At 39.9% G+C, this 26,595-nt stretch overlaps 1 protein-coding gene across 1 annotated transcript; it reads left to right on the top strand.

Moving 5' to 3' along the window:
- The first annotated feature begins 19,074 nt into the window (after nucleotides 1–19,074).
- Nucleotides 19,075–25,485, top strand: GIMAP4 (GTPase, IMAP family member 4). Its single transcript, XM_007983438.3, has 3 exons — nucleotides 19,075–19,167; nucleotides 21,629–21,700; nucleotides 23,670–25,485. The coding sequence occupies exons 2-3, from the start codon at nucleotides 21,643–21,645 to the stop codon at nucleotides 24,599–24,601; spliced, it is 990 nt and encodes a 329-aa protein (XP_007981629.1). The 5' UTR covers nucleotides 19,075–19,167; nucleotides 21,629–21,642; the 3' UTR covers nucleotides 24,602–25,485.
- Nucleotides 25,486–26,595: the final 1,110 nt, after the last annotated feature.

Below are 26,595 nucleotides of genomic sequence, written 5' to 3' on the forward strand. Positions count from 1 at the left end.
TAATTTCTTTATCCAATACATAACTCACAGACATTTTTACCCAGTTTGTATCAGGCTCTTATTTTTATTATTTCCTTTACTTATTTTTTTTGCCATTTTTAAATTATACTTTAAGTTCTAGGGTACATGTGCACAACTGCATGTTTGTTACATAGGTATACATGTGCCATGTTGGTTTGCTGCACCCATCCACTTGTCATTTACATAAGGTATTTCTCCTAATGCTATCACTATCCCCAGCCCCCCATCCCATGACAGGCCCCAGTGTGTGATGTTCCCCACTCTGTGTCCAAGTGTCATTGTTCAACTACTACCTATGAGTGAGAACATGCGGTGTTTGATTTTCTGCCCTTGTGATAGTTTGCTGAGAATGATGGTTTCCAGTTTCATCCATGTCCCTGCAAAGGACATGAACTCATCCTTTTTTCTGGCTGCATAGTATTCCATGGTGAATATATGCCACATTTTCTTAATCGAATCTATCATTGATGGATATTTGGGTTGATTCCAAGTCTGCTATTGTGAGTAGTACCACAATAAACATACATGTGCATGTGTCTTTATAATAGCATGATTTATAATCATTTGGGTACATACCCAGTAATAGGATTGCTGGATCAAATGGTATTTCTAGTTCTAGGTTCTTGAGGAATCGCCACACTGTTTTCCACAATGGTTGAAGTAATTTACACTCCCACCAACATTGTAAAAGTGTTTCTATTTCTCCACATCCTCTCCAGCATCTGTTGTTTCTTGACTTTTTAATGATAGCCATTCTAACTAGCGTGAGATGGTATCTCATTGTGGTTTTGATTTGCATTTCTCTGATGACCAGTGATGATGAACATTTTTTCTTTTGTCTGTTGGCTGCATAAAAGTCTTCTTTTGAGAAGTGCCTGTTCATATCTTTTGCCCACTTTTTGATGGGGTTTTTTTTTTCTTGTAAATTTGTTTAAGTTCTTTGTAGATTCTGGATATTAGCCCTTTGTTAGATAGGTAGATTGCAAAAATTTTCTCCCATTCTGTAGGTTGCCTGTTCAGTCTCATGGTAGTTACTTTTCCCTTGCAGAAGCTCTTTAGTTTAATTAGATCCCATTTCTCTATTTTGGCTTTTGTTGCCATTGCTTTTAGTGTTTTAATCATGAAGTATTTGTCCATGCGTATGTCCTGAATGATATTGCCTAGGTTTTCTTCTAGGGTTTTTATGGTTTTGGGTCTAACATTTAAGTCTTTAATCCATCTTGAATTAATTTTTGTGTAAGGGATCCAGTTTCAGCTTTCCACACATGGCTAGCCAGTTTTCCCAGCACCATTTATTAACTAGGGAATCCTTTCCCGATTTCTTGTTTGTGTCAGGTTTGTCAAAGATCAGACGGTTGTAGATGTGTGTTCTTATTTCTGAGGGTTCTGTTCTGTTCCATTGGTCCATATCTCTTTTGTTACCAGTACCATGCTGTTTTGGTTACTGTAGCCTTGTAGTATAGTTTGAAGTGAGATAGCGTGATGCCTCCAGCTTTGTTCTTTTTGCATTGGATCTTGGCAATGCAGGCTCTTTTTTGGTTCCATGTGAACTTTAAAGGAGTTTTTTTCAATTCTGTGAAGAAAGTCATTGGTAGCTTGATGGGGATGGCATTGAATCTATAAATTACCTTGGCCATTTTCATGATATTGATTCTTCCTTTCCATGAGCATGGAATGTTCTTCCATTTGTTTGTGTCCTCCTTTAGTTTGATGAGCAGTGGTTAGTAGTTCACCCTGAAGAGGTCCTTCACATCCCTTGTAAGTTGGATTCCTAAGTATTTTCTTCTCTTTGTAGCAATTGTGAATGGGAGTTAACTCATGATTTGGCTCTCAGTTTTTCTGTGATTGGTGTATAGGAATGCTTGTGATTTTTGCTTAATGATTTTGTATCCTGAGATTTTGCTGAAGTTGCTTATGAGCTTAAGTAGATTTTGAGCTGAGAGGATGGGATTTTCTAAACATACAATCATGTCATCTGAAAACAGGGACAATTTGACTTCTTCTTTTCCTAATTGAATACCTTTATTTCTTTCTGTTGCCTGATTGCCCTGATCAGAGCTTCCAACACTATGTTGAATAGGAGTAGTGAGAGAGGACATTCTTGAAATGTGAAATGTGCTGGTTTTCAAAGGGAATGTTTCCAGTTTTTGTCCATTCAGTATGATATTGGCGGTGGGTTTGTCATATGTAGCTCTTATTATTTTGAGATATGTTTCATCAATACCTAGTTTATTGAGAGGTTTTAGCATGAAGGGCTGCTGAAATTTGTCAAAGGCCTTTTCTGCATCTATCGAGATAATCATGTGGGTTTTGTCAATGGTTCTGTTTATGTGATGGATTATGTTTATTGATTTGTGTGTGTTGAACCAGCCTTGCATCTCAGGGATGAAGCCGACTTGATTGTGGTGGGTAAGCTTTTTGATGTGCTGCTGGATTCAGTTGTGCCAGTATTTTATTGAGGATTTTCGCATTGATGTTTATTAGGGATATTGGTCTAAAATTCTCTTTTTTTTGTTGTGTCTCTGCCAGGCTTCAGTATCAGGATGATGCTGGCCTCATAAAGTGAGTTAGGGAGGATTTCCTCTTTTTCTGTTGATTGGAATAGTTTCAGAAGGAATGGTACCAGCTCCTCTTTGTACCTCTGGTAGAATTCAGCTGGGAATCCATCTGGTCCTCTACTTCTTTTGGTTGGTAGGCTCTTAATTATTGCCTCAATTTCAGAGCCTGTTATTGGCCTATTCAGCAATTCAACTTTTTCCTGGTTTAGTGTTGGGAGGGCGTATGTGTCCAGGAGTTTATCCCTTTTTTCTAGATTTTCCAGTTTATTTGCATAGAGGTGTTTATAGTATTCTCTGATGATAGTTTGTATTTGTGTGGGAGCGGTGGTGATATCCTCTGTGTCTTTTTTTTTATTATATCTATTTGATTCTTCTCTCTTTTTTTCTTTAGTAGTCTTGCTAGCAGTCTATCAATTTTGTTGATCTTTTCAAAAGACCAGCTCCTGGATTTGTTGATTTTTTGAAGGGTGTTTTGTGTCTCTATCTCCTTCAGTTCTGCAGTGATCTTAGTTATTTCTTGCCTTCTGCTAGCTTTTGAATTTGTTTGCTTTTGTGCTCTAGTTCTTTTAATTATGATGTTAGGGTGTAAATTTTAGATCTTTCCTGTTTTCTCTTGTGTGCATTTAGTGCTATAAATTTCCCTCTACACACGCTTTAAATGTGTCCCAGAGATTCTGGTACGTTGTGTCTTTGTTCTCATTGGTTTCAATGAGCATCTTTATCTCTGCCTTCATTTCGTTATTTACCCAGTAGTCATTCAGGAGCAGGTTGTTCAGTTTCCATGTAGTTGTGTGGTTTTGAGTGAGTTTCTTAATGCTGAGTTCTAATTTGATTGCACTGTGGTCTGAGAGACATTTGTTGTGATTTCTATTCTTTTACATTTGGTGAGGAGTTCTTTACTTCCAATTATGTGGCCAATTTTAGAATAAGTGTGATGTGGTGCTGAGAAGAATGTATATTCTGTTGATTTGGGGTGGAGAGTTCTATAAATGTCTATTAGGTCCACTTGGTGCAGAGTTGAGTTCCAGTCTTGGACATCCTGGTTAACATTCTGTCTCATTGATCTATGTAATATTGACAGTGGGGTTTTAAAGTCTGCCACTATTATTGTGTGGGAGTCTAAGTCTCTTTGTAGGTCTCTACAGACTTGCTTTATGAATCTGGGTGCTCCCATTTTGGGTGCATACATATTTAGAATAGTTAGCTCTTCTTGTTGCTTTGATCCCTTCACCATTATGTAATGGCCTTCTTTGTCTCTTTTTATCTTTGTTGGCTTAAATTCTGTTTTATCAGAGAGTAGGATTGCAACCCCTGCTTTTTTTTTTTTTGCTTTCCTGTTGCTTGGTAGATCTTCCTCCATCCCTTTATTTTGAGACTATGCATGTGTCTAAACATGAGATGGGTCTCCTGAATACAGCACATTGATGGGTCTTGACACTTTACCCAATTTGCCGGTCTGTGTCTTTTAACAGGGACATTTAGCACATTTACATTTAAGGTTGATATTGTTATGTGTGAATTTGATCCTTTCATTATGATGTTAGCTGGTTATTTTGCTCATTAGTTAATGCAGTTTCTTGCTAGCATCATTGATGGTCTTTACAATTTGGCATGTTTTTGCAGTGTCTGGTGCCACTTGTTCCTTTCCATGTTTAGTGCTTCCTTCAGGAGCTCTTGTAAGGCAGGCTTGGTGGTGACAAAATCCCTCAGTCTTTGCTTCTCTATAAAAGATTTTATTTCTCCTTCACTTATGAAGCTTAGTTTGACTGGATATATTGAAAATTATTTTCTTTCAGAATGTTGAGTATTGGCCCCCATTCTCTTATGGCTTGTAGGGTTTCTGCCAAGAGATCTCCTGTTAGTCTGATGGGCTTCCTTTTGTGGTAACCAGACCTCTCTCTCTGACTGCCCTTAACATGTTTTCCTTCATTTCAACCTTAGTGAATCTGACAATTATGTGTCTTGGAGTTGCTCTTCTCGAGGAGTATCTTTGTGGTGTTCTCTTATTTCCTGAATTTGAATGTTGGCCTGCCTTGCTAGGTTGGGGAAGTTCTCCTGGATAATATACTCTTAGAGTGTTTTCCAACTTGATTCCATTCTTCCCGTCACTTTCAGGTACACCAATCAAACGATCTGGTCTTTTCACATAGTCCCATATTTCTTGGAGACTTTGTTCATTTCTTTTTACTCTTTTTTCTCTAAACTTGTCTTCTCACTTTATTTCAGTAATTCGATCTTCAATCACTGATACCCTTTCTTCCACTTGATCGAATTGGCTATTGAAGCTTGTGCATGTATCACGAAGTTCTCCTGCCACGGTTTTCAGCTCCATCAGGCCATTTAAGGTCTTCTTTACACCGTTTATTCCAGTTAACCATTTGTCTTACCTTTTTTCATGGTTTTTAGCTTCCTTCAGTGGGTTAGAACATGCTCCTTTAGCTCAGAGAAGGTTGTTATTACTGACCTTCTGAAACCTACTTCTGTCAACTTGTCAAATTCAGTCTCCATCCAGCCTTGTTCCATTGCTGGTGATGAGTTGCAATCCTTTGGAGGAGAAGAGGCACTCTAGTTTTTAGAATTTTCAGCTTTTCTGCTCTGGTATTTTAGAATTTTCAGCTTTTCTGCTCTGGTATCTCTCCATCTTTGTGGTTTTATCTACCTTTGGTCTTTGATGTTGGTGACCTACAGAAGAGGTTCTGATGTAGATGTCCTTTTTGTTGATGTTGGGACTATTCCTTTCTGTTTGTTAGTTTTCCTTCTAACAGTCAGATCCCTCAGCTGCAGATCTGTTGGAGTTTGCTGGAGGTCCACTCCAGACCCTGTTTGCCTGGGTATCACTAGCAAAGGCTGCAGAACAGCAAATATTGTTGCCTGATCTTTCCTCTGGAAGCTTCATCCCAGAGGGGTAGCCGTCTGTATGAGGTGTCTGTTGGCCCCTACTGGGAAGTGTCTCCCAGTTAGGCTACATGGGGGTCAGGGACCCACTTGAGGTAGTCTGTCTATACTCAGAGCTCAAACACTGTGCTGAGAGAACCACTGCTCTCTTCAGAGCAGTCAGACAGGGACGTTTGAGTCTGCAGAAGTTTCTGTTGTGTTTTGTTCAGCTATGCCCTTCCCACAGAGGTGGAGTCTATAGAGGCAGTATGCCTTGCTGAGCTGTGGTGGGCTCCTCCCAGTTTGAGCTTCTAGGACACTTTCTTTATCTACTCAAGCCTCAGCAATGGCAGATGCCCCTCCCCCCACATGGCTGCAGCCTCACAGGTCGATCTCAGACTGCTACACTAGCAGTGAGCAAGGCTCTGTGGTTGTGGGACCTGCTGAATCAGGCACAGGAGAGAATCTCCTGGTCTGCCAGCTGCTAAGACCATGGGAAAAGCACAGTATTTGGGCAGAAGTGTCCCACTTTTCCAGGTACAGTCTGTCACAGCTTCCCTTGGCTAGGAAAGGGAAATCCCCCAACCCCTTGTGCTTCTTGGGTGAGGCGATGTCCTGCCCTGCTTCGGTTTGCCCTCTGTGGGCTGCACCGACTGCCCAACCAGTCCCAATGAGATGAACCCGGTACCTCAGTTGGAAATGCAGAAATCACCTGTCTTCTGCATCATTCACGCTGGGGGCTGCAGACCGGAACTGTTCCTATTCGGCCATCTTCATCATGCTTATCTTAAGATGTATCTGTTATTGATTAACTTTCTTGCTCTTCATCTTTTCCAATATATAAAACTTAGCAAAAATTAATCTATATTTCTTTTCCTGCATCTCATAAGCTTTGATGTACAGAAGTTTAATTATGTTAGTTCTAGACAGTTACCAATTTCTACTGTCATACCTTATTTAATCCACAAGTTCTTAAAACTATGTTCTCCAATTCTCAAGCTTATGATATTTTGTTTATATATCTTTTAATAACATTGTGGTCAGGAAATATGACCTATGCTATTTCAATCCTATGAAATTTTTAAAGCATTTCTTTATGGACAAACAAAAGACCAACATTTATAAATGTTCTCTGTGTACTTGAAAACCAGTGACTGAAATTTTATGAAATATTCTATATATGTTCATTAGGACAAATTTATTATGTTGCTTACATCTTCAATATTTTGATTTTTTGTCTGTCTTCTCTAGCAATGACCGAGAAATACTTGTTAAAACCTGGCATCATAAATGTAGATTTATTTAGAGCTATATTCTTTTGTAATTCAATTACTCCCTGTATAAATTTTATAAGGCACCTGAAAATATGAAATCTTTTTTTACCTTAATGAAGAGGTCTTTCTACCTATTCTCTGATCACATTATTTAAAAGTTTAACTTGTCTTTCCAACTCTTGATCTTCGTTATTATCTTGGTTATTTCTTTACTACATAAGTAAACATCTAATATATTTTATAATTTATAAAGTTATTCTTTTTTTGTTTATTTTCTGTCTCCCCACCAAATACTGAATGACCCAGAAGAGCAAAGGTCATCTTATCTGTTATTATTCGCTGACATATTCAGTTGCCTAGAACAGTGGTTGGCACATAGTAGACTCTCAGTAAATATTGAATGAAAAGTCTAGTTAGCTTGATTTTTTTCATTTGTTTACTTCAGTTGCTATATTTGCCTTCTACTCCTGCTTTCAAACTTTTCTCTAAACTTAAATTAGTTTTGGATTTTTTATGCACTCCAAAAATATTTATTTTGTAACTGAAAGATTTGGTACATTTGTAGTAATTATAATTCTGATCTATTTGATGCACATGTAAAATCTTATGTTTTTGTTCTTTCTTTGTCCAGCCTATTATTCCATATTCTTTTTTTCCCTTTCTGTCTGGTCTTATGCTGGGGTTACTTGAACTTTTGTATGTTATTTTTTGTCTACTAGTTTGGAAGTTATGCACACTCTTTCTTATTATTTAGTGGTTACTCAATGATTAGAACACACATTCTGGGCTGGGCATGGTGGTTCACAGCTGTAATCCCAGTACTTTGGGTGGCCGAGGTGGGTGGATCATTTGAGGCCAGGAGTTTGAGACCAACCTGGCCAACATGGTGCAATCCCATCTCTACTAAAATACAAAAACTAGCTGGGCATGATGGTGGGCACCTGTCATCCCAGCAGGAGAATCACTTGAACCCAAGAGGTGGAGGTTGCAGTGAGCTGATGACAGAGTGAGACTCCATTAGAAAAAAGAAAGAAAGAAAGAAAGAAAGAAAGAAAGAAAGAAAGAAGGAAAAGAAAAGAAAAAGGAATACACATTCTTAATTTATCAAAGTCTAAAGGTAATGTATATTTTTAACCTCTTTTTATACAAGTTATGTTAGAATATTTTAATTCCATTCTCACTGTCCACCTCAGCTATATATTGTTGTTGTGTATTTTATTTTATTTTATTTATTTATTTATTTATTTATTTATTTATTTATTTATTTTTTGAGACGGAGTCTCGCTCTGTCGCCCAGGCTGGAGTGCAGTGGCCGGATCTCAGCTCACTGCAAGCTCCGCCTCCCGGGTTCACGCCATTCTCCCGCCTCAGCCTCCCGAGTAGCTGGGACTACAGGCGTCCGCCACATCGCCCGGCTAGTTTTTTGTATTTTTTAGTAGAGACGGTGTTTCATCGTGTTAGCCAGTATGGTCTCGATCTCCTGACCTCGTGATCCACCCGTCTCGGCCTCCCAAAGTGCTGAGATTACAGGCTTGAGCCACCGCGCCCGGCCTGTTGTTGTGTATTTTAATTATCTTATTTTTTCCTTTTTAAACCCTAGAAGGTATTACTATTATTTTGTACAGTGTATGTTTGTCTAGACTCAGTCTTTTTTTCACCTGTTGTTTACTACCTAGACTTACTTTTCTCTTGCCTCAAGCATATTTGTTAGAAATTCCTTTAATGAGGTGGTGCTAGTACCAAGCACTCTCAATCTTTGTTATCTGACATGTGTTTTTCTTGTCCTTATATTTTAACAGCAATTTTCCCTCAATATAGAATTTTAGGTTCATGGTTATTTCCTCTCAGGATATGAAAATATGTTTCCACTGTTTTCTGACTTTCTTTGTTACTATTAAGACATCAGCATAGTTGTAATCATCTCTCTTTCAAAGGTCACCTGTCCTTTCTGGTGTCTTTTAAGATATTCTTTGTTTTGATATTTTACAACTTCACTGATATGTGTTAAGATGATTCCTTAATTTTCTTCTTTGGGATTAGATTTCTAGAATTTGTTGATTGGTGAATTTCATCAATTCAGGAAAAATGCAACCATTACCACATAAGATTTCCTCTACCCTATTCTCTTGTTTTCTTTCTGTCAGCCATCTTTTGTCTCTTTTGACTGCATTCTGGACTTTTTTTTAGGTCTATCATCTGGTTCAGTAACTGTTAAGTCACTGACTTCTGGATCACGCCACACTGAAGGTGTAGTTCTTTGGGTTTTGTGGTAGAAATACCCCTGTCAGACTCTCCTTTGAATGAACTTTTCTCTGTATCTCTCATTTTCATGTCAGTAAGTCTTTGAAAAGCAAAGCTGAAGTTCTCCAGGTTTGGTAAAAGCATCCTGAGAGTGACAGCCAGCTGCTGTCCAGCCCTTGCCACACTGAGTTTTCACCTTCCCTTAGCTCCATGTCTGAGAAGGTTTATTTTCTTTTCTGCTTTTAAGAATATGTATGTAGTCTTTTCCATTGCCTTTAGTTGATTTCAGCATGAAGGATAAGAATCTTTAATTAAATTAAACTTTAATTTTTAGATTTTTTTTTAAAAACTTTTAAATTAATTAAAATTAAACTTTTAAATTAGGAAGTTGAATTTTTCTTGTTTGGGTTTCCTTGTTTTGGTTTCCTAAATTAACAGTTCCCTTCAGGGCTGTTGTTCCCTTTAACGTCCTCTCTTCTCTCTTTCATGTTGTAGGCTTTCCTCAGACAGCAGCTCTATATGGTTGCCTTTTCATGCTTAAGAATAAATTATTAGGAAAGCTGACCAGAGGTCTGTAACAGGTGAGGATGTGGACCGCAGGCTTCACCTGAGGTGATAGAGCAGCTGCAAGCCGTTATGCTGAGGGAACCGTAAATGTCAGAATGCAGAGGATTTTCTCTGGGACATTAGAGAAGAATCTTCTAATCATGTACCTGGGGTGAAATACTTTGAAGTGTTGGGTTCCAGGGGAAGGGAAGGGTGTTGTGGGGTCAACTATTTCATGTTCAGATTATCAACCAATCCCCATTTTCAGCCCTATAGCTCCACTGCAGCTGGCGTTTCTAAGCCTGAACCTTCCCAAGACACTCCAGACAACCTCTGTGGCCACCTCAGCTCCAGCCTCTCAGGGCTCATGCTCATTTTTAATGTGCGGCCCCACTGCATCCTCCCTTCTCTCTGCCTTACAGGAATATGGTTAAATCTCTTATCACTGATGCTCATACTCCCACTTTCTCTATGACATTGTGGCTTTATAACCTTTTTCTCACTTTAACAGGGTTTGCAAAAAGTGAGGATGTCTGTGGTTAGTCTATTTTACAGAATGTGTTAGTCTATTTTACAGAATGTACGTTATATATGTTAGTCCATTTTACAGAATGCTTAGCTTATGGCCAATTTGCTATCTTGACTGTGAAATCTCTGATCTCTTACTAAATGGAAATAAAATATAATAAGAGAAAATGTGAAATATACTTTTACATATTTGTGTTTACACAGAACCATTTTTAGTCATTCACTACTTGGAAATAGAGAAATTCTAATGCAAACTTCAAGTTGTGATTGGTTCAAATAAGCAATAATCAAAAATTATTTTGATAATTTTGAGAAGGAAGGAATCTGCTAAGTTTTTAATAATTAGTGTAGGATTTTAAAAATCCATTGTCAGGATTCTAAAAGGCAAAGTCAGGCAGAACACTCGCAACAGGCATTATACTCAGCTCAAGATAGAGCTGTAGCTACCCTTAACTGGGTAGCCTCCTCTCCAGGTTGGAGGCTTATAGGAATATTCTGTAACTCTCCTTTACCCTCGGTCCAACACCACTTTGGAGAGATGCCCAAGGAATATCCTGCTGAGCACAGTTCAGGATCCTGAGATCTTCCTGGGATATTCCTTCTTTTCCCAACCTCTACCTTCAGTCCATTCTGAGCACCAATCATTGTATAGTATAGCAGATATGGACCCTGCATTCTAACCTTTCTATCCTGTGAAGTGACCACAATTATTTTTGATGGGTAAGTCAAAAAGTGGAGGAAGTGGAGAAGGAAATGGTTTTGGCTGAGGCAGAGAGATAGTGCTGTTGTACATAGGTAAATTTATAATCAACAATCTCATTCTCATAATATAAGATGGTTCTGGGAAATGGGCCAACATCACTTGTAGACCACAGACTTCCTGGGGATGTGCTCTGAAAAGTCATTCTCTGGTCTCTTTACCATACAAGTTGTAATAAAGTGGCACAGATATTTGTATACGCATATGAAGGGGTACAAGGGTTGAAAAAAAGATGTCAAATTGTAAAATAGAAGGAATAAATGTATAAAAGAACAGAAACTGGCAAAAACTAAACTGCAAAGCTTTTGAGGGCTGTATGGTGTTACTGAACAGTAATTTCTTTAATAATCTGTCCAGGTTCTGGTAGTACTTGGAAGATGCTGTTCCCACCATTCTAATCATTGAATGGCTAAAAATCTGTGAGTTCCTTTAATGTGTGGCAAAGTGAGGGAAGGATTTGGGAGACCCACTATGAAGGGGCTGTCTGGTTTGCTAGATCTCGCAGTGCCTGTGCCTCATGGTGTCACCTGGTTGCTTGGTTATTCTGTGATGAATAAGGGTGCCAAATTTACCCTTAAATGTCACTAATTTAACATTTTACTGATGAACCTGGAGTCAAAATAACTCAAGATATAGGCTTGTACTTGTATTGCTCCCCATGCCGGGATTCCTAAAACCAAGCTCTCCATGCTTGTCTGTCAGTGTCACTTCCTGGCCTGATCACAGTGATCCTGATCCTGGCCTGATCATTATAAAACATGTAAATGTCAAATGTATGACATGTAACATAAAGTTCTAGAGGGGAACACATTACCACAAGGTTCTTTTGCTGAATATGGAGTGGCTTACTAGGACTCAAATGGGGACTACGATAAGTTAAAGAGGTGTCCTATAAATCCCAAAGCAATCACTAAAATATGAACAAAACATAGTTGTAGCCACTAAGCTGACAACAAAGATAACAATGAAATCATAAACATATTCAATCCCAAAAGAAGGCAGAAATATAAGAAAAAGGAAACAACAGATGGGGCAAAACAAATAGCAAGATGATAGATTTAAACCCAACTATGTCAATAATCACACGGCATGCAAAGGATCCAAATATTCCCATTAGAAGCAGATTGTCAAGTTGGATTAAAAAACCAAGACACCAACTGTATCTTGCCTAAAAGAAACCCACTCTTAATATAAAAACACAAATAAGTTAAAAGTAAAGGAATGGAAATAGAAACATCATCATAACACTAATAAAAACAGCCAAAGTGACTATATTACTGCCAGACAAAGTTGATTTCAGGGCAAATATTACTAAGAATAAAGAACACAATTTCATAATGAGAAAGGAGTTAGTCAAAAGGACATAGCAATACTCAAATATTATGCCTCTAATAACAGAGGTTCAAAATACATGTAGCAAATTTGATAGACCTGTAGGAAGAAATAAACAAATCCAAAATAATAGAGATTTCAACACTCCTCTCTCAAACTAGTAAACAGAAAATTAGTTTATAGGAGACTTGATCACACTATCAACCAAATTAATCTGATTGATATTGATAGAATATTCCACTCAACAATCACAGAATACCCATTATTTTTAAGTGCACATGAGATATTTACTAAGATAGAACATGTTCCAGGCAACAAAAAAGTCTCAATGAATGTAGAAGCATCAAAATAATACAAAGCCTATCCCAGACAATAACAAAATTAAATTAGAAATCAATAACAGAAATATATCTGGAAAATCCCCAAATATTTGGAAACTAAGTTACATTTTCTAAATAATCTGTGGGCAAAAAACTATGTTAAAAGGAAGATTAGAAAGCATTTTAAATGAGTGAAAAACACAGCATATGAAAGTTTGTGGGATTCAGCTAATGCAATATTAGAGGGAGATTTATAGCTCTAAATGCTTGTAATAGAAAAAAAAAGAAAAACTTTATATCAATGACATCCATTTCCACATTAAGAAATAAGAAAAAAGAGCAAATTAAACTCAAAGTAAGCACAAGAAATAAAGATCAACATGGAAATCATTTAAAAAATCACAGAAAAATATTTTTAAAAATGAATAAAACCCAAAGCTGTTTTGTTAAAAAGATCAATAAAACTGGCAAACTTCTATCCAGGTGTATAAGAAAAAATGGAGAAAGTATAAAATATCAATTATTGCATCACTACAGATTCTATATAAATTAAGATGATAATAAGGGAATATCATGGAAAACTTCAGGCCAACAAATTCGACAACTTTGATGAAATAGAGAAGTTTCTTGAAACTACCAAAGTTCACTTAAGAAGAAATACATAATCTGAACATTCCTATATTGTTAGGTGTTGTGGGAAGTCAGGGACCCCAAATGGAGGGACTGGCTGGAGCTGCGGCAGAGGAACATAAATTGTGAAGATTTCATATTAATATGGACATTTATCAGTTCCCAAATAATACCTTTATAATTTCTTATGCCTGTCTTTACTTTAATCTCTTAATCCTGTTATCTTCATAAGCTGAGGATGTACGTCATCTCAGGACTACTGTGATAATTGTGTTAACCGTACAAATTAATTGTAAAACATGTGTGTTTGAACAGTATGAAATCAGTGCACCTTGCAAAAGAACAGAATAACAGTAATTTTTAGGGAACAAGGGAAGACAACCATAAGGTCTGACTGCCTGCAAGGTCAGGCAAAAAGAGCCATATTTTTCTTCTTGCAGAGAGCCTATAAATGGACATGCAAGTAGGAGACGTATCGCTGAATTCTTTTCCTAGCAAGGAATATTAATATTAGTACCCTGGGAAAGGAATGCATTCCTTGGGGGAGGTCTATAAACAGCTGCTCTGGGAATGTCTGTCTTATGCAGTTGAGATAAGGACTAAGATATGCCCTGGTTTCCTGCAGTACCCTCAGTCTTACTAGGGTGGGAAAAATGCTGCCCTGGTAAATTTGTGGTCAGACCAGTTCTCTGCTCTCGAACCCTGTTTTCTGTTGTTTAAGATGCTTATCAAGACAATACGTGCACCACTGAACATAGACCCTTATTAGTAGTTCTGCTTTTGCCCTTTGCCCTGTGATCTTTGTTGGACCCTTATCAGTAGTATCAGTAGTTCTGCTTTTGCCCTTTTTCCTGTTCCCTCAGAGCATGTGATCTTTGTTAGACCCTTATTAGTAGTTCTGCTTTTTTCCCTTTGAAGCATGTGATCTTTGTACCTACTCCCTGTTCTTACACCCCCTTCCCTTTTTAACACCCTTAATAAAAACTTGCTGGTTTGAGGCTCAGGGGGTCATGATGGTCCTACCAATATGTGATGTCACCCACATCAGCCCAGCTATAAAATTCCTTTCTTTGTACTGTCTCTCTTTATTTCTCAGCTGGCTGACACTTAAGGCAAATAGAAAGAAGCTACATTGAAATATTGGGGGTGGGTTCCCCCAGCAGTTAGGTAAACATTGTGTTCATGAGAGAAGCATTCTTTTCTTGGGAACTGAGGCCAACAGAACCCAAAGTTGTGGGTGAGGGAAGCCACAATTTCACATGGCTCATTAGGATCAATAGTGGGAAGATCTACGCTGATATCACACATTGGTTTTGCTCTTTTTATCATAGATGTGGGAGATGCCACCATTTGGCCAACTGATCTCCCTGGGATATGGTGTTGGATCAAAGGCTCAGTGTTGGTCTTAGCTCTTATTAGTTTGGTCACTTAACAGTGGCTGTAGCCTGCTTGGTCTCAGAGACTAGGAGTCAAAATTCCTGCATTCATGCATAGCCCCCATCCCTACCACCATGTGATGAGCCTATTAAGCAAGGACAGGTGTGGCTGGGAGAAGAGGCTGGTTGACATGCACAGAATTGGGTATATTAATTAATATCCTTCTTTTCTGAATTACCTTTAATGAGTGCTAATATGAGGTACACATATCTGTACACTCCATGCTCTTCAGAGATGTCCATCTGCATCTCTGTCCTCAAAACTGCATTATTATAGTCTGTTATCATCCCTTTTGTTGGGGTCCAGCCTCAACACTACCCGTGGCTACCCAAAGTCTGATGACTACAAAGGAATGAGAAAAGACAAGCTAAGATTTAAAGCAAGTCTAGGGGGCCAGTTCCTGGAGTGAAGGCTGCAAAAGGCCCAGGGCTCTGGCTGCCTGACAATGTACTGAGTACAATCTTTTGATCTAAGAAGGGGATGGTACGGGGTGAAATGGTGAAGGAGGGGGATGTGTGTCATTCAGTAGTAAAAGATCTATAGCAGTGGCAGTTATGTGAATTTCCTTTAAGCTAAAAGCATATGTCTAACTACTACTGAGATAATCTTTAACTTATTGGACTGCAGCTGGTGGGAGTTGGTTTTACAAAGAGCCAGGATGTCTGGTCACATTGCACTGCTTCAAGGGAGTTTTTCAGCCATGCTCACTGGCCTGGGGACACAATGGCACTAAGGAGGTGTCTCTCCTCAGGGGCCCCCTATGGTGTCCCATAGGTGTCCTACACAAGGGTGACTGGCTAAACTGGCACCCCATAAATGCTTCCACCAGCACTTGCTACCCCCCTTTCTTTTTATTAATAACTGCCATTGCTATCATGGCTTGCTTGTGGTGTCTGGCTTCTCTCCCGAGGCATCTTTTGCACCTGTAGACTAAAAATAAACAGCATAGACAAACACAAATTAAAGCAAAGTTTGTAGCAGTTGATTCTCCAATGTTTTTAATCCATTTCAGAGGATTCAGGTCAGAGAGCCCATCAACATCTCCATTAAGGGCATCAGCACCAGATAAGAGAGTTAAGTGGCCTCAAAAACTTGTTCCTTTAATTTTATTATATCCAATGTTAGATTTTCCTCTCTTCCTTCTAGATGGCATTTAACCTTTTCCCAATGATGCACAGAGGCATTATAAGATTGAGGAGTAATACAAAAATCAGAAGTATTCCAATCACACTATATTTGTATTCTGTGTTCCAAGTTCATAATTCAATCCCCTATTCATGGTACTGTTTGATGGAGATCGTTAATCTGATTAGCTAATTTTTGATCAATTTGTTTCTGGGTATTCCAAAGTTTGGAAGAATTTGTTCGCCACTGGTTAACATAATCAGCAGTTTGAACAGAATAATGTAAAGCAACACCTGTGGATGCTGCTGTGGCTATTACAGCTATAATACCCATAATGACTGCAATACGAGTGAAAATAAATCTTCTTGTTCAAGTAAGCATTCTCCTTAGTATTTCAGTGACAATACAAACGGAAGGGGAAGCTTCTTAAGGTCTATTAAGGGAAACAGGTATCCAAACTCCCTCTCGGACTCTGACAAGCTAGATACTATTATTCTTATCAAATGTAGAATCAATGCAAGTGAAAAAACGACAGCCAAGACATGATATAGTTTGAAAATCAGGTAAAATATTGATTTGTCCTACTGCCAACATAAGAGGTTTAACACAACCCTGTAATGGGGCTTCTGATTAGAGGTCAAAGCTACAACAAATTGAAGATTTTTACTATGGGTTTCTGTTTTATATTCTCCTTTTTGAATCCGTGTTGGGGTTTGAACCATCATTAATTTCTACGGTTCTGGTTGTTCTGAGCCTACTCTTGGATCAATCATTTTAGGGAGTGGAGGAGCCATATCACTGCCTTCCCAGAAGATAGGAAAGTCGGCTTCTATTCTATACTTTTGGGTAGGTGCTTTTTCAGAATACTCAACTGGCAAGCTGCATTCTTGACATCCCTTGTGCTGTCCAGCACAATTTACTGCAAATTGTCCCTTAGGGGTCCAGTCAATAATGATTCCATAGGAGTTATTTTGCAGTACTACAGCACTATTTGCAATGCAGTCTTCCCAAGTTAGCACCTCAGCTTCCTTAGACCATACTGTCAATTGTTCTCGGCATTTTTTCTTTCTTGGCCTAAATTGATTAGTAAGACTATTAGCTGTATGATAGGAATTTCCTGAGGATACGACTTCTGTTTTAGATTGAAAACTCCTTACACTAACTATATGAGCAGAGGTCTCTGATCCATTATGTGCAGGGACATAAACCCTCCAGCTTTGTTTGTCATAATCTAAACATCCTGCTACAGGCCCCAGACATATAGGAGGAAAGCAATAACCAATGGACACATTTATTAACATACCTTCCTCCTCTGGATGAGTAGGGCCTTGGTTATCAGTTGTTCCAGGCATCCAAACACTATCATTAACATAAACCTCAAGTGGGGAGTCCAGTCAAGTAACAGGTCTAATCAGTGGAGGGAATGGAATGTAAGCCCAATAAGTATAATTTTGATCAGCCTCAGCTACGGGGAGACTCACCACCAGGATAATTACTGCCATCATAGCTACTAACAGATTGCAGGAGGTCTGTGGCTTGTCCTGAGACTTCAGGTCCTCTTCTGCAAGCTGGGTCAATTTCTTGATCTGCCGCCAGGTAGGTGGAGTTGCCTGGCGAGTCTTGCTGGTCACCTTCTGCTTGGCAGATATCTTCATTTGAGCCATCAGGCAAATTGGGGGTGCAGAGAAGTTCTGAGGTCTTCTCCTCTTCCTTGGATTCTGACTCACGGCACAGCTTAAGATGTCTTGTAGGCACCCACACAGGAAGCTGATTTTCTCCTGGTGAAATACAAGCAAACCCTCTACCCCATGTAATGATTCTCTCCTCTTCCCAGGTCTTTGTTCTGACATCTTTCCACCACACGAGTTTTCCTTCATGGGGATTTATTTTTTGCCCTGTTAGATGCTGCTCTGCTGCAGTTGTAACCTGATCTATGGACAAGTTCAAAAAATTTAAAGTAATAACAGCCAGTTGTAGCTGCATATGGGGAGTGGAGTATTCCCCCTCTTTGCCTTTTGTTTCTGTAATTGAGTTTTTAAAGTTCTATTTGCAAGTTCAACAATGGCCTGTCCTTGAGAATTATAGGATATATGAGTACTATGTCGAGCACCCCATTGTTGTAAGAACGTTTGTAAAGATTCACTGCAGTAGCCTGGCCCATTGTCTGTTTTAAGTTTCTGTGGAATGCCCATAACAGCAAAACAAGAAAGCAAATGTCTTTTTATATGTACTGTAGCTTAACCAGTTTGGTGGGTAGCCCATATGAATTTTGAAAATGTATCAACACTTGAACATAAGAAAGTTTACCAAATGTAGGAATGTGGGTAACATCAGTTTGTCAGATTTTGTTAGGTGCCAACCCTCTAGGGGTAACACCTGTTCCTTGAGGTGGTAATTGTAATACTTGGCACTGAGGACAGTGTTGTACAATTATTCTTACTGTTGGTACAAAATACATTCCATTGCCCTGTCCTGTGTTTTAGGGTAGCCATCCTGTGCTTGTATACCCAAGGCCAACCACATTCTATCCTCAAAGAAATATATGTCTTGTCTCTTACAGTTCTCTTTAGAATTATTAGCAATTTTATGATTACTGAAGTGCTGTGCAATTCTAAATAAGGTCTCAGCTGTGGGGTATAATGGTAAATTGAGACCCCTTCTATAATGGAAAAATAATTGGTTATAACGGTGAGCTGGGACCCCATTACAATATTCTCAAAGTTTCCATTTTAGTGGTAAGTAGTGCCAGACGTCAGTGTTTAGACTATTTCAATGGTTCCAGGACCATCTCAGGAGGCAAATTTGGGCCATCCTAGTCAGTCCAATGAAGGTCATTTACTCTCTTTTGCTTCTAGCACATGACTCGTGGACATACCCTGGAAATACAGGACACACTGTGGACTCAGAGGACATACCTGAAGCACTGGGAGAAAGAGGTATGGGGACTCAGCTGGGAAGCCTGTTGTGCTGAGCAGGGGTTCAGGGGCTCAGGGGTCTTTCAGAATAACTGGTGACTCTCTGGTTTTGGCCTAGCAGTTTCTTCCAGAATGTCACAGCATTACTCATGTTTTTCGTCTCACTTCAGAGCCTTTGCAAGGTTCAGTATGGTAGCCACCAGGCATACCAAACTGCATATTCCTTCTTTCTTTCTGGAGAAAATGCCTGGTGCAAGTTTTTCTGCCTGACTTTGCCTTTTAGAATTCTGACAATGGAGTAGCTGTTTAACTTTAAATAAATTGAAACAAAATAAAATTTAAAATTCAGAACTGCAATCATACTCATCACATTTCAAGTGCTCAGTAGTCACATGGGGCTAAGGGTCACCACCGTGGACAGCACAGAACAATCCCCTCCCTGTAGAAAGTTCTATTAGTGCTGCGGGATGATCAGGTGGGCAGGTCCCTTGCACAAGTAAATCTGGACAGCTCCTCCCCTCACTTCCTCTCTTTTCCTCTTTCTCAACATCCTGGCTTAGTATTGTGTGCAAAATCAGAGAGGGGTGCAGGACCCTGATTTTCCAGGTAAGGGAACAGGGGTGTGTGTGGTGGGGGTCGGGACAAATGTGTGATTTTGGTGAGGAGGGACCTGTATCTTAAATCGTCTGGTAAACACGTTTTCAGACTGTATTCTCATTGGTTCCTGTTTCCTGTCTTTGCTAATTTTAGGTTGTAATCTGTTTTGAAGGCTGAGCCCTACAAATTAATGCCTCTTTCAGGGGTTGCTGCTCAGAGGATACTTGTTTTACAAATAAATGTTTCCTTTCACTGGTTGTGGAATGTATATAGAAACTTTGATTCTTCCAGGGATAAAGTTAGGTGAGCGAACAGAATTAGCTCTAGGGGAGCTGGTGGGAAGAAGAACATTGGGATGTGTAAGGGGCACAGCTCCGTATGTGGCCCCACAAAGACTGCACTGAGGTCAGGATTGGAGGCTCTACAGTCGGAGGTCTTGTTACAGGCTTAACTGTATGCTCAGAGATGCCTGTTAGGGAAACTGCCTCCTCAGGGACAGTCCTGGGTTTACTGGACGTTGAGCTCCCCTTTAGCGGTAGGAGGAGGGAGATACCACCTGGTGTGACTCTCTGCAGTTCAGGAGAAGCTGGGTTCTGATGGGTGCTTTTTCCTTAGGCAGAGAGAGAACTCAGCCACCTAAGGTCAGCATCTACAGAAGCACAGTCTCCTGGCTTTGCCTCTGAGTTAGGAACAGCAGAGCACATTAAAGAGCCCACGTACTAGAAGGATGATTTGAAGAAACACCCAGAGAATGTCACAAAAATCCAGAATGTCACAGTATTGTTTTCTTGTTGCTGGTGTCCTATCCTCTCTCCTAAAACCAGCCACTAAAGTTGATTTTTAAAAATTCTTTGATTTATCTTCTTTGTTTACAAGAAGCTCTTTCCTATACCCCGTTCTTGAAGGATAAAGAAATAGTCATTCTTTCAAAAGAAACGTCTGGCTTTTCACTGTGTTTCATATTCGTTGACTTCCTATGAGGTGACTCTGTTTTTAACAACTACCATTTTCTGCCTGTTTTGGTCAAAATCTGCTCCAATAAGAGTTCTTCAAATATCTTTCTCCATTGCAAAATGTTTGTAGGTAGCAATGAAATGAAACATTTAAAATTAATGCCATGTTTCTATAACACTACATATTAATTAATAAAGGAAAGGATTGTCATTTTCACAGATCAGATGTGGGCTGGACATAGTGATGAATCAGAGTCAAGAAGCAGGGAGATTATCCATTTATTTATTTAACAAATAATGATTGAGAACCATTCTTTGCCCATTATTGTGCTTGTCCCCAGGGAATAATGAGAAATACAACACGTATGTAGTCTTCCCATCACAAAGCTTATAGTATAAGAGAAGACAGTTAAAAAAAAAAATCAAACAATTAACTTCCTAAAGTAATACATATTCTGTAAGAACCCCCTGGGGTGCAGTGGATCATACCAGAGGGTGTTGCTGGTAGACAGTGGTGTTGGGGAAGACTCTCTATAGAGCCAAGGCCTGCGGGTTGAGCAGGAACAAGCTGAGCACTACGTTGGAGGGTGAGTGCTCCAGAGAGAAGGAATGATAGTGCAAAGGCCTTGAAGGTGGAAGGAACCTAGAAGATTCCCAGGACATTGAGGGTAGTGTGGCTCACACATTGGAGAGAGGAGACAGCTGATCACACAGGGCTTAAGTTATTTTTGAGGACTTAAGTTATTTTTGAAACCAATAGGAAGCCACTAGGAAATTTAAACAAGAAAAAATGTCAAATTTTAGTTTTAAAATAACATCTGGTGGTAGAGTAGAAAAGGGATTTAAGGGAAGACGATCAATTAAAAGCCTGTTAAGTTGCATACAATTGACAGTGGGTTGTATTAGCACAAAGATGGAGAGAAATGGGAGATTTCGAGTTTTTTGGAAGTAAAATCAATAGGATTTGGTGATGGGCTAATGAGAGAGAGAGGATAAAAGAGTTGTGGATGACCCCAAGGTTCTGCAGGAGCCATGGGGCTAGATGGCGGTGCCATCTGCTGAGGGGAGAGCCAGGGAGGCAGACAGGATGTGGAGGTCAGGGCTTAATTTGGGCCAGGTTCTGTTTGAGATGCCCATGAAATAGCCAAATGGAGTGAGATGCAAAATTTGAAACTTTTATAAGCTGAGTGAGATATAAAAGTTTGGAACTCTGAGGAGGTTGTAGGCTACAGACCTCATATAAAGGCATCCAAGCCATGAATCTCTAGGTAGAGGCGGGAAGGGGCCAGAACCAGTGCTGAGGAAGCACTGGAAGCATCTGTGTTTGTGTAAAGAAAAAGGAACAATCTGAAAATGAAACTTAAAAAGAGAGGGTTGAGGAGACTTTCGGGAAATGGAGCAGGAGAAATCAATGTGGCAAGCTCATGGCAAAAAGAAAGTTGTTGACTACAGGCAGTCAGGGATTCTAGTTGCTTCCATTTCCCTAAAATGACCTGGTTATGTTTCTCGATTTACAGGAGTTCAAGCGACAATGGCAGCCCGATTCGGCAGTGTGAGCTTCAACCCCAGCACACTAGGGGCCAGTTATGGTAAGAGGGCATTCAGTGCTCCCCAGCGGGGGTGAAGGATGTGGGGGGGAATAGGAGTGGGGTTTCTCCTGCCTTGCCACCCAGTCCCCATTTGAGCAGGAGAAAAATATTTCCGACCTCCTTTCTCATTTTCTCTTCATTTGACCTGCTCTTTCATCTCTCTTGACCCTCTGCACTTTCTGCCCATGGTGTGGATGTAGCAGCTAAGCAGAAGAGAGATTAAATATCCTCTGATTGACCCAGGGCTTGGTACAGTTTCTTAGCTCTTGCTTCCTACATCATGGACATACCAGAATAGCTGGTGGTAGCCTCTCTGATTGTTTTATGCCCCTTTCTTCAGCCTGGAGGAGAATTGGGAATGAGGAATGTGGGAGTAATTGATCCCTCACCCTGGTCCCTAATTTCCCAGCTCCTGGTGGTCTCACTATGACCAACAAATTAAACTGGCTGGCTCATTCGGTGTATCACATGACCCTTCATTTTCTTCCTTATCCATAGAAATTGACTATATCAGTTGAAATTTTGCTGGTTTAATAAACTATCCCAAAGTTTCATAGCTTAAAACATCAGCCATTTAGTTGGTTCTTAATTCTGTGGGTTCACTGTGCCATTCTTGGGTCTGTGCCAGCTTGGCTCTTGCTCATGCATCTGGGGTGAGCTAGTGCCTGAATGGTCTTGGATAGCCTTGTGGACATGTCTGGTAGTTAGCAGGCTCTCAGACAGCAAGGGTAACAGGGATAACTTGGCTTTGTTGTCATCATCAAGAAGGCTAGTCCAGGCTTCCTTATAAGGCAATTGCAGGAAGAGCAAAAAGAAAAGGCAAGTCACAGTGCATAAGCACTTTTGGGGTCTCTGCTTGCACCAGGCTTTGTACTGTCCTACTGTCCAGAGCACGTCATAAGGCCCACCCAGATCCAACAGTTGAAGAGACAGATAGCATCTTGATGGGAGGAACTGCAAATCTGCACCCCAGAGGCATGCATCCAGGGATGGGAATAGATTGTGGCTACATTTACAATCTCCTCCATGGATTGTCACCCATATGCTGTCAACACTGACTAACTGTTGCAGTGTTGGAGCTGGCCTTTGGTGCTTTGTCATTTTGCCTCCCATGATTCTCCTACTTCCTTCCCTATGGCCAACCAATGCTCTCAGGATATCCTTAGGACAAAGCCTTCCACTGTGATGCTAACTAAATAAAAATGTGAACACCAGCCCACATCTTTCCTTAGATAATCTTAGCCTTCCTGTATCCCGTGTTCTGAGTCGTATCACTTTCAGAAATATGCTTCTTTCATCCCGGGATTCTGGTTATCAAACGTGGGAAACTGTGTTTTAAGAATAATGATAGGTTGTATAACCCACTTCCCTGGCTTCTTAAGGGGAAGAAGAAAAGCTTCGTTTTGAATATAAATTGGGAAAATAAATCTCCACTACAGATACCCTAAAGTCAAATCTTGGGTTACTCCCTGCACTACCTCATTAGAAACGAATAGCTGGCCAGGCACAGTGGCTCATGCCTGTAATTCCAGCACTTTGGGAGGCTGAGGCGGGTGGATCACCTGAGGTCAGCAGTTTGAGACCAGCCTGAGCAACATGACGAAACCCCATCTCTACTAAAAATACAAAAATTATCTGGGTGTAGTGGTGCATGCCTGTAATCCCAGCTACTTGGGAGGCCGAGGCAGGAGAATCACTTGAACCCAGGAGGTAGAGGTTGCAGTGAGCTAAGATCATGCCACTGCACTTCAGCCTGGGCAACAAGAATGAAACTCTGTCTCAAAAAGAAAAAAAAGAAAAAATAAAGAAACAAAACAGCTATTATTGGCAGTAACATCAGAAGAAGCCCCCACAGCCAGTAACAGAGAAGGGCACTGGGGGTGAGGACCCTGCAGGGGAATCTATTAGAGGTAGATTCTAACAGCATGGCTTTTTTTTTTTTTTTCTTTTTTTTTCCTTGATATCCCAGGGCCTGGAAGGCAAGAGCCCAGAGATTCCCAATTGAGAATTGTGTTAGTGGGTAAAACCGGAGCAGGAAAAAGTGCAACAGGAAACAGCATCCTTGACCAGAAAGTGTTTCATTCTGGCATTGCAGCAAAATCCATTACCAAGAACTGTGAGAAACGCAGCAGCTCATGGAAGGAAACAGAACTTGTCGTGGTTGACACACCAGGCATTTTCGACACCGAGGTGCACGATGCTGACACATCCAAGGAGATTGCTCGCTGCATTCTCCTGACCTCCCCAGGGCCTCACGCTCTGCTTCTGGTGGTCCCATTGGGCCGTTACACTAAGGAAGAGCACAAGGCCACACAGAAGATCCTGAAAATGTTTGGAGAGAGGGCTAGAAGATTCATGATTCTCGTATTCACCCGGAAAGACGACTTAGGTGGCACCAATTTGCATGACTACTTAGGGGAAGCTCCAAGAGACATTCAAGAGTTGATGGACATTTTTGGTGACCGCTACTGTGCATTCAACAACAGGGCAACAGGCGCTGAGCAGGAGGCCCAGAGGGCACAGTTGCTGGCCCTGATCCAACGCGTGGTGAAGGAGAACAAGGGAGGCTGCTACACTAATAGGATGTACCAAAGGGCCGAGGAGGAGATCCAGAAGCAAACACAAGCAATACAAGAACTCTATAGAGTGGAGCTGGAGAGAGAGAAAGCACGGATAAGAGAGGAGTATGAAGAGAAAATCAGAAAGCTGGAAGATAAGCTGGAGCAGGAAAAGAGAAAGGCACAAATGGAGAAAAAAATAGCAGAACAGGAGGCTCTCTGTGCTGTAAGGCAGCAAGGGGCAAGAATGGAAGTGGAGAGTCAGGATAGGATACTTGAATTTATCATGAGAGCATTAGAGATTGCTTCCTCTATTTTCTTACAGCTGTTCGCGGAAGACTAAACTTAATGAAAATCTCTTTGTATTTTCTGCATATTCTCTAGCAACCTTGCCCCATACTTACTCATTTAGCATAGTCAGAGTGCTCTAGTCGCTGTCTCTCAGGTGCTCATAACTAAGGACCACCATTGGCCATTAGTAGATATTTGATTGACTTAACAAGAGAGGGACAAATTTTCAATTTGTGAAATTCCAAAGCAGAAAGTATTGGTGCTTACTACCTTGTGAATTCTTCCTTAGTCAAGCAGAGAAAATGTATACAAGAGACCAAAGAAGATGGCTCCAAGCTATATCATGTTACCTCTAATAAAATATTTTCTTCTAGATTCTTTCTATATTAGCAGATAATCTCCCTTTGTAGCTTCCACTCACTTACTCTTGCGTTCAGATCATCTTACCCATGTGGTTTGTTAGAAAGAAAGATTAATTATTTGTTTGCAGTAGGTAATCTTGGAGATGGAGATGATTGTAGAATTGTTTCTAGATGAGTGTCAATTTATTTAATTCCATTGTCATATAAGGAGTCAAATTGTTTCTTATCATTTGCTCACTAAAGAACAGAGATGTGTCTGGAAAATCGATCTCTACAAATTCAACTAAATAATGATCCCCAAATGCTGAAAGAATGAAAGACAGCAATTCAACAGATAATACAGCAATGTTTAGTATATTCAGGTGTATCTGTAGAAACTCTTTGACCAACCTCAATTTAACCAATTTGATGAATACCTGGTTCTCTCCTTTTCTTGAGAAAGATAGTTGAACCTCACTTCCCTCACTCAACACTTTGAATACTAATTGTTTGGCAGGTTATCCACACACTTCTACCCCCACTGCATTGAACTTTTTGCTTATTGTGTTTATAATAAAACTTTTCAATTATCTCATATTTGTGCAGAATTGGAACCTGTTTTGTCTTGGAAAATACTACCGCTACTTCTAATAATACAGGGATGAATTTTGCTTTATGGTAAAAGTTCAAGATGATTTTGGAGCTAGACTTTGTCTACCCTCATGACATCTCCCCTTCCCCCTTTCCCTAGAAGATTTGAGCCACAATCTCAACCCACTTATCAGCCAAAGACTACAACTTCCTTGGATTTTCATTGTGTGCTGATGGAAATTATGTGTAACCAAGGTTTCTGAGACCTGTGTAGTTTTGTCGGTGCAAAAATTCCCTTTAATATAGAGAGAGCAATAGTTGGAGTTCCTATTCCTTTTCTACTTTTCTACTGGGCTCTCCTCACCTAATAATTTCTAGAAATTCCAAAAGCATGTTTTCATGTTCTACCAGTATGTCCTAGAGGTCACATGTGACTTATGCCAACTTTCCATGTTCCTCCATCTTGAAATTGGCTTCTCCATGCCCTAAATCATTTTGTCCAAAATAGGATATACATTTCTTCCTTATTTCCCCAAAGCACAAATAAGTTTAGACTGTACATTTAACAAAAGTTAGCAAAGGCTCAAAGATAAGAGAAGCACTACACAATGAAATGTGTGATTCCTTTAGAAATAATCACTCAGAGTAAGACAGCTTCTGTCTCTCACTTATTGTATTACAACCGTCTGTAAGCAAATATTTGAACAAAAAGTCACACATACCTCCCAAGAGAAAGTACATTCAGGTTTAATAGGAAAAAATCTTTAACTGCAGTGGTTATTTTCAGTGTAACACACACTCAATTATCCTTACCCTTGCATTCAGGTTAATGCTGCAGACGAGGCAAAGAAAAATGTTTTGACTTAAGAAGCAGCGAGCAGATGAGAAGCCCCAGTGAAAAACTGTAAGAAGAGTGTTGCCTCTTTGCCTCCCAGGAGAGAAGGCAGACAGAGGTCCTTGCCAAATACTACACATTGTGATTAATACAAGAGGAGAGTGAGACATGTTTCCTTCTCTCAAGAGTTTTGAGAGTTCATACCTACTCATGCACTCATTAACACTCATTGACTCCTTATATCTCATGGTTGGTTCTAGAGCAGACACTGAGAATCTA

Source organism: Chlorocebus sabaeus, chromosome 21, assembly GCF_047675955.1.
Source record: "Chlorocebus sabaeus isolate Y175 chromosome 21, mChlSab1.0.hap1, whole genome shotgun sequence".
In the NCBI taxonomy this organism is placed as follows: Eukaryota; Metazoa; Chordata; class Mammalia; order Primates; family Cercopithecidae; genus Chlorocebus; species Chlorocebus sabaeus.